Source organism: Hyla sarda, chromosome 8, assembly GCF_029499605.1.
Source record: "Hyla sarda isolate aHylSar1 chromosome 8, aHylSar1.hap1, whole genome shotgun sequence".
Taxonomy (NCBI): domain Eukaryota; kingdom Metazoa; phylum Chordata; class Amphibia; order Anura; family Hylidae; genus Hyla; species Hyla sarda.
Genome location: NC_079196.1, coordinates 171239714 through 171248675, shown reverse-complemented (window position 1 = coordinate 171248675; position 8962 = coordinate 171239714). Strand labels below are relative to the sequence as shown.

General features: G+C 42.5%; 1 protein-coding gene across 1 annotated transcript; it reads right to left on the bottom strand.

The window, feature by feature from the left end:
- Window positions 1-5281: 5281 nt before the first annotated feature.
- LOC130284299 (hemoglobin subunit alpha-3-like) lies at window positions 5282-8562 on the bottom strand. Its single transcript, XM_056534526.1, has 3 exons — window positions 8468-8562; window positions 6696-6900; window positions 5282-5410 (listed from the first exon to the last, which is right to left on the bottom strand). Exons 1-3 carry the CDS (start codon window positions 8560-8562, stop codon window positions 5282-5284), a joined length of 429 nt encoding a protein of 142 aa, XP_056390501.1.
- Between the last annotated feature and the right edge of the window lie 400 nt (window positions 8563-8962).

The following is an 8962-nucleotide window of genomic DNA, read 5'->3' as shown; positions in this document are numbered from 1 at the left end:
CCGGGGAGGAGCTGGGACCCGGAGCGCTAGGCGTAACACACATCAAAACTAAAACCTACCATACGATGATGCGATTGGCTCCCCACTTCAAAATACTTTAAAAGACTATTGCCGCGCTATCAGCACTTCTTTGAATAACTTAGTCATTTTACAGAACTATCCGCCAGATCTCCTTTTGGTCTCTATCCAGCCCGAAGCGACCAATCAAATAAAAGAACGTTCCCTCCACTTAATGATTGGTCGCCTTTAATCACTTTTAAAACCTTTAAAATCTGACAGCGCTTTCACTCCATATCCCACTACAGAACTATACGCCTTATCACTGATTGGTCGCCCTAATACTACTTGGCTTGGCTGAAGCAACTAATAGAATGAATAAAGCTCCCTCCTTCAGCGCCATTGGTGGCTACACATCATGTGACTTTAAAAAAAAAAAAACACTCTACAATGCCTCCTATCCACCTTTGACATCACTGGAACCCTACAAGCCTATTGGCCACAAACTTCTGCTCTGCTGATTGGCTGAAAATTACCATCTCTACGGCGCGTCCGTTTGAATAATTATTTACATGAACTATGTATGTATTTCTCCTCTCCTTTATTGTACCTACCTATACTTACCTGCTCTTATCACATTTATAAACACTGCTAAAATAAATAAACAAAGGGAACACTAAGATAACACATCCTAGATCTGAATGAATGAACTAATCGCATGAAATACTTTTGTCTTTTCATAGTTGAATGTGCTGACAACAAAATCACACAAAAATTATCAATGGAAATCAAATTTATCAACCCATGGAGGTCTGGATTTTTGAGTCCCACTCAAAATCAAAGTGGAATAGAGAAGGACTTCAAAGGAACCAGGATTTTTGGCACTGACCACTGAGGAAGCTAAAATCCTGGTTCCTTTGAAGTCCTTCTCTATTCCACAATTCTTCAGGAAGGCTGCAGACTATAGGATTGTGATCCTTAAATCACATGCGTTCAGCATTGTTGTGTATGCCACTACACAACTCAGCAGGGTGAGCACGGATATTTCATCCTTCCCTTCCCCCACTGTCTTGCTGGCTATACTCCACAGGGAGCGCCTTTCTTCTTTCAAAATCAAAGTGTAAAACCACGCTACGGGCTGATCCAAATTTGATGTAATGTCCTTAAAACAAGTCAAAATGAGGCTCAGTAGTGTGTGTGGCCTCCACGTGCCTATATGACCTCCCTACAACGCCTGGGCATGCTCCTGATGAGGTGGTGGATGGTTTCCTGAGGGATGTCCTCCTAGACCTGGACTAAAGTATCTGCCAATTCCTGGACATTCTGTGGTGCAACGTGGCATTGGTGGATGGAGTGAGACATGATGTCCCAGATGTGCTCAATCGGATTCAGGTCTGGGGGATGGGCGGGTCAGTCCATAGTATCAATGCCTTCCTCTTGTAGGAACTGCTGACACACTCCAGCCACATGAGGTCAAGCATTGTCTTTCATTAAGAGGAACCCAGGGCGGTTGGCACCAGCATACGGTCTCACAAGAGGTCTGAGGATCTCATCTCAGTACCTCATCTCGGTACAGTCAGGCTACCTCTGGCAAGCACATGTAGGGCTGTGCGGCCCCCCCCAAAGAAATGCCACCCCACACCATTACTGACCCATTGCCAAACCGGTCATGCTGGAGGATGTTGCAGGCAGCAGAATGTTCTCCACGGTATCTCCAGACTCTGTCACATGTACTCTGTGTGAACCTACTTTCATTTGTGAAGAGCACAGGGTGGCAGTGGCGAATTTGCCAATCTTGGTGTTCTCTGCCAAATACCAAATGTCCTGCACGTGTTGGGCTGTACAACCCTCACCTCTGGATGTTGGGCCCTCATACCACCCTGATGTAGTCTGTTTCTGACCGTTTGAGTTGACACATGCACATTTGTGGCCTGCTGGAGGTCACTTTGCAGGGCTCTGGCAATGCTCCTCCTGCTCCTCCTTGTACAAAAGCAGAGGTAGCGGTCCTGCTGCTGGGTTGTTGCTCTCCTCTGGCCTCCTCCACGTCTCCTGATGTACTGGCCTTTCTCCTGGTAGCGCCTCCCTGCTCAGGACACTACGGTGACAGACACAGCAAACCTTCTGCCCACAGCTCGAATTAATGTGCCATCCTGGATGAGCTGCACTACCTGAGCCACTTGTGTGGGTTGTAGATTCCGTCTCATGCTACCACTAGAGTGAAAGCACAGTCAGCATTCAAAAGCGACCAAAACATCAACCAGGAAGCATAGGATCCGAGAAGTGGTCTGTGGTCGCTACCTGCAGAACCACTCCTTTATTGGGGGTTTCTTGCTAATTGCCTATAATTTCCACCTGCTTTCTGTTCCATTTGCACAACAGCATGTGAAATTGTTGGTCAATCAGTGTTGCTTCCTGAGTGGACAGTGTGATTGAGTGTGATTGACTTGGAGTTACATTGTGTTGTTTTAGTGTTCCCTTTTTTTTTTTAGCAGTGTATTATGCGGATCATTATGTCACGGCTTCACCCCTTTAGCCACTGTTTTTGGAACCCTTTTCCTGTACTTTTAACTGGATTGCCAGTCTGCTAACATGACTCTTTCATCTTGCAATTGATAAAGGGAGATAACCCTCCCAAAATGCTTCTTTCCTGACCTGTCGTTATGTACTTTTATTATTTTATTTTATTGTTTTTATCAAGTTTTCAATAATGGAGCTATTGAAACCTACATACTCCTTGCATCCTGATACTTTCAGGTTGGAGTAATTGTCTCTTGCTTATTCTACTACGGACCTCTGCCAAGGTTTCCGTCTACAAAATACTGCTGGCTTGCACATCACCTACCATAGGTAACCACCATCCTTACAGAGGACACCACCTTTATACCAGTACATACCGAGACACGAGGCGCTGCAATCTCCTCCGCCTTTTCCTATCATTCTCCATACATTCCATAAAGAAGGCTTTTCTAAAAAGACATAAAACATAAAAGTCTATGTATAATAGATGCCACAAAGTGGTAAATGCCAGGGATTCCTCGAGCCTAAAATCATGCTGATATGTCTACTATTTTATAATCTTTGGCCCCCTTGAGTGCCCAAACTGCCATAAACAATGAAGTTGCTATTCAGTTCCATTGCACTTACAGAAAATTACCTTTTTTTTTTTATGACGTAGCTAGGGAGGAACTGGGGGTACTTTTGCAGTTTGTGCTGGTGCCATCAAACCACTTTTCCTACAACAAGCTTGAAAAGTTAAATTAAAGATTGATGCAAGGCGGAGTCCAGGTGAATAAAAGGCTAGCAGCACTATTGCTTTGCTCATTGAAGAATGTGAATCCTGAGTTCAAAGGCTGTGACTGTCACTAATACAAGCAGAAAAAAATATTGTTAGGTTTATGGCTCTGTTTGGGTCTTCCATTTTACCATATGACCAATGTTGAGGCTTTTCAAAAACCACTGCATCTACTGTGCGGACCAGAAGTAACCTTTTCTATTTATACCTATAAGATGATGTAATGAAATGTCAGTATTGTAGAAATGAATAGAAAGTGACCTATTATCCACACATCAGACAATATTGGATTCATTTTTATCCTTGAGGGATCACATTGTCTAATGGAAGCAGCTGCAACCACCATGTTTGGTCGTTATGGCAACAGTGTTACTCAATGAGCGACTCGCTGCCCCTAGACAGAATGTATTACTCTTGAAAGGATCAGTCACTTTGCACAGAATCTATGTTCTTCATTAAAATATCAATTTAAAACGAGTCAGCAGCTCCTGAAATATTTTTAAGAATTGTCTTAATAAATATATTTTTTGTATACTCATTTTTTGAATAGGCCATAAATGTGTCAGAAGGTATTACCCAGGGCCGTTTGAAGGAATTTGGGGGCCCCAAGCAAAATGGACATGGAGCCCCCTCCCCCTCTTGATGTTCACTCACGTCACGCTCTAGGGCCGGCGTCAGGACGTAGTAAATCCGGCCCTTGAATTCTGGGAGCACGATACGAGGCCCCCAAATTAGGTGCAGCAGAGTTCCCCCCACATTAGGTGCAGCAGAGTGCCCCCCACATTAGGTTGGCAGTGTTCCCCCCACATTAGGTAGGCAGTGTTCCTCACATAAGCCTGGCAGTGTTCCCCCACATTTGGCTGGCAGTGTTCCCCGACATTAGGCTGGCAGTGTTCCCTCACATTAGGCTGCCAGTGTTCCCCCACATTAGGTAGACAGTGTTCCCCCACATTAAGCTGGCAGTGTTCCCCACAGACATACAGCCTCCAGCCAAATACAGTGTATGGCTGGAGGCTGTATGCCTGTGTACTGCCCCACTTGAGTGCTCCGACCACCGCTCCTCCGGTCCGGCCATAGCATTAGTTCCGGAGAAGCGGTGGTCGGAACACCGAAGATGACGTGCCTCTGGTCACTTACCATGCTGGCCAGCGCACGTCTTCCTCCTCCTCGATGCTCCGGTTTTCTGCGCCTCCGCTGCTATGGGCGCACGCACGGGACATCAGTGATGTCCCGGCGTGCGCTATCACCCGGCGGCTCCGGCGTTTTTAAACTTAATGCGGGGCCGCAGAGAGTTAACGGCAGCATCTTTTGGGACACTAGGATGTTCTTAATAGTGATGAGGGGAATTGCCCTGTCGCTACAGGACAGGCAAGCACCGGCTCTGCTCGGGGCCCCAAGCAATTGCTTGGTTTGCCTGTCCTGTAGCGACGGGCCAGGGTAAAGCTGATCATAGCAGGTCTTTGTGTAATAGACACCATAAAACTTTTTCATTTGTGTAAATAATAGTTTAAAGTTGTGGTAAAAAGGAGCCGATTATACATATAAAAGTAACACTACAATGGCAGCACACCTCACTTTTCAGTCTGAGCCAATACACATATAAGTTCGGAAAATTACCTAAACTTAGTAACTAGTTGACTACATATTGACCTTTACTACAATGCGACCTGTGCCTCTCTGTCTATGTATACGTTTGCATCCCATTTTGACAGTTTGCCTATGTATGTGTGTCACACACAGCACAGTTGTAATGGAAATCCAATCTACCTGTGAAATAGATGCACATAGGCCAGTTAGTGTGACCTAATTGTTAAACCGATGCACCAAATAATAAAATCAGAATAGATTAGACTAGTAGTGTCAGAAGCTATAATGTACGGCACATGGTAATGGTTTAAGAATATTCTGGTAAAAAAAAATAAGATGGCTGTTTTTTTTTTTGTTTCAAACTATTTATTTAGACATATGAGTAACAAAGGTTGGTGAATTAATTTATCTGTATTTGGAGGTGAGAACATGAGACACCACTGCAAGGAACTTGTCCAACGCGGCATGGGTGGCGGCATCAAAGTCAGCCGGGAAGTGAGATGCCAGGATGACCAGGATGGAGTGAGACAGCATCTGTGACAGTGAGATAAGACAATGAATAGAGGCACTTACTCGTAAAAGATTGCAGAGATCGGTATCAGGGGATATATAGTAACAGACATATACATATTATTGGGTTTACTGGATGATTAGAAATTACACAAACACTTCCAATGATGACTGTTATATAGATGTTATTTAAAGTATACCTGCCATTTAAAAAGAATTTTGACATGTCAGACAGACAGGTCAAAAGTTTTGATTGGTCAGGAGACCAAGCGGGTCAGAGCAGAGAAGATACACAAAGATCGCTGGGGGATGGGGAGTTATGTACACATTCACAGTGTCTGTTCTTCCAGTTCTGAGACCCCAACAGATTAAACTTGGCAAAACTTTTTTTTTATGTAACAGGTACTCTAAGCAGTTGTTTTAGACCAATGCATTGGTCTGTCAGTCCTAATAGAGAAATGTGATGTCTTGGTCACTGCTGATTTTATCAGCTATTAACTTAAAAAATACATGTGCAACAAATGAGTGATGCTTAGTAGGAACAGGGGACATCATTTTTTTACATAGCAAATCTTACTGTACGTTATATAGTTAGGCGTCAGCTTGATAGCATAACATGAAATGTTTATGAATGCGGATGTACCATAAAAATCCCATTTGGATGTAATGAAATAGAAAATATGGATTACCTTTAAAGGGGTACTCCAGTGGAAAACTTTTTTTTTTTTTAAATCAGCTGGTGCCAGAAAGTTAAACAGATTTGTAAATTACTTCTATTAAAAAAATCTTAATCCTTCCAGTACTTATTAGCTGCTGAATACTACAGAGGAAATTATTTTTGGAATACAGAGCTCTCTGCTGACATCATGAGCACAGTGCTCTCTGCTGACATATCTGTCCATTTTAGGAACTGTCCAGAGCAGCATATGTTTTCTATGGGGATTTTTTTCCTACTCTGGACAGTTCCTAAAAAGTAATTTACAAATCTGTTTAACTTTCTGGTACCAGCTGATAAAAAAAAAAGTTTTCCACCGGGGTACCACTTTAACAAGTTATAATTATAAATAAAGGTTCATGAGTAGGGTAATGTACACGCTCAGATTGTGTGATGTATAGTGTCTATTTGTTCATTGTTTCCAATGACTGGATTGCTAGAACTAAGATATCACAACCTGTGAGTGAATACAGTCCATACGAAAATCTGTCCTGAGACTCTCTTCAGAACCAAACACAAAGTATTTCCTAATCTAAAAATAACCCAAACTAGGTTGCAAGGAGATAATTCCTAAAGCTTGGTTATGACTTTTACTTTGAAGTTTCCGGGGTCCACTCTCAGGTTGTAGGCATGCAGGTCACTCAGCTTGGACAGGGATTCCTCCAAGTTGTCCAGATGTTTGGCAGCCTGTACAAGAGCACCCAAGACCTTGCCACCGTGTGTCTGGACATCAGTAGATCCATGACTCAGGTCAAAGTGGTTGAAGTAAGTTTTCGTCTGGGGGAAGCCCAGGAACATTCTAAGATAAATTACAAATAGATAAGCATTATAGCACACTATAAATGCACTATGCATATATACTTTTTCTGATATAAAGGCTAGACTTCAGCTTGCCCTTGTATCTTGCTCATCTCGTATAGGGCACTGGACCATGTGTAAAAATCATCAAAGTAGGATTATTAGGGAAACTGGATCTCAATATGTGCTCAGCATGTTCTCTCCATTACTTTACTAAGATGCAGGTAAGAGCCTGTTGGAATCAAGTATAAATAAAGGCTTCATATACACAGTGGCTTAAAGGCTTCTGAACCAGCATATTTTGGTGGGACTAGCAAACTAAAAGCTCTATACATGGGACAATAATAGGCCGAATAGGCCAATATTGTCCAGAGTAATAAGCCCAGTGATCAGCGGTCCAGCAAAAGTTTGTTCTTTATCTGATCACATGTTTGGATAAAGGCCTAAAAATCATTGTTGGTTGGCTGCACATCCCTCAATGGAAACAGGGGATGTGTGGCCGACAATGGTGGAAGTGAAGGGCTGAACGCATGATCCGGTGATCATTCATGCAGCTCTACCACATGACAATTGATTCATGTAAAAAGACTCCTTGTGTGTACGTTCACATATACAGGATCTGCTGCCTATATTTGCTGCATATTTTGTGCAGCTGATTTTGCTATCATCTGACAAAATATGCAGCAGATCCTTTACATGTTAACGGACTGACAGAAAATGACAGAAAATATGTCATCAGTGTCACATGCACTTATCTGTCGGTACAGACAGGTAGTGCAGGTGACACTGATAATAACCATACTTACCTGGTCCCACTCCAATGCTTCCTTTCTCCCACTATCTTCTGTTCCAAGGCCGACTTAGAGCATGGGCACAGCTTCATGACGTCACTGTGGCTGTTTGCTACCAGTGGGACCCATCAGTGAAGCAGAATCAATGAGCTCTGCCTATGCTCCAAGTTGGCCCCAGAACAGTAGATACGGAGGAATGAAGTGGGTAAACGGAAGCATGGAGCAGGACAAAGTAAGTATGATTACCATCAATGTCACTTGCACTACCTATCTGCACTGACAGGTTAGTGCAGGTGACACTCATGACAGATTTCCTTTAAGAAAGCACTAATATACTAGATTGTTCGTTTCGGGCCCGGGTATGTCCATCTAGAAGGAGTCTTAGGTAAACCCTTAGTTGAATAACAAATTTATCCTTTTTTTTTTCCATAGGAGATAAGCCACATTTGTGTCAAGTGTATGGGCAAATTACTAAAAGCTTAAACACGTTGCTGAACCAGAAAATATTGTTCTGACTGGATGTTATGAACAATCCTAGGCAGACTCCATGTTGCTGTAGTCGCTGATCCCCCAGGAGAAAGAAATATACAGTACATTATTCATTTTTGATTTGTAGAAAGATAGTATATAAGTCTATACAAGTTAAATAAAGTATAGAAACAAGTCTATACAAGTTAAATAAAGTATAGAAACATGCTGACATGAACCCTTCGATAGTAGCAATATAAACTTAGAATTACAGAATTAATGTTAACATAAAAATAAGAGGCACATTACCGTTCCAAAGCTTCAGCACCGAGAGCGCTGACATTTCCGGAGGCTTTGTCCAAGATGGACACAATTGCAGCCTTCTCAGCGTCAGAGAACATCATCTTGTTGTGTATTGTTGCAGTGAGCTACAGGTTAAGATCTGAGAGGTTTGTGATGTGTCTCTGTTGACTTGGGTTTTTATAGAGGAAGGGTCAGCAGAAATGGACACTTTTTCACCACTATTGGTCACTTAGGAGATACACCCAGGCAATTGTTATGTGATTATCTCTTTCAGAAAAGTGCTGCTCAGGCCAAAAACATAATCATTTATTCAGCGAGACTTCAAATTGGATTTGCTATTGTAAAATACAACAGTAGTTTATAATGAACTTATATGATAATGATTATTGGGTTCATATCAAGTAAACTAAGGGTCTATTTATGCTATGTCTGAGCCTCCCAAAAACCATATTGGGAGTATAACATAGCAAATAACTTGAACCTTGTGCTGCATAGGCTCAT

Excerpts from the sequence above, each read along its gene's own strand:
- LOC130284299 (XM_056534526.1), bottom strand. The coding sequence starts at position 8,562 with ATGATGTTCTCTGACGCTGAGAAGGCTGCAATTGTGTCCATCTTGGAC. Across the intron at positions 6,901-8,467 it reads GGTGCTGAAGCTTTGGAACG|AATGTTCCTGGGCTTCCCCC; the intron begins GTAATGTGCCTC and ends AATTTATCTTAG. Across the intron at positions 5,411-6,695 it reads TGGACCCCGGAAACTTCAAA|ATGCTGTCTCACTCCATCCT; the intron begins GTAAAAGTCATA and ends TCACTGTCACAG.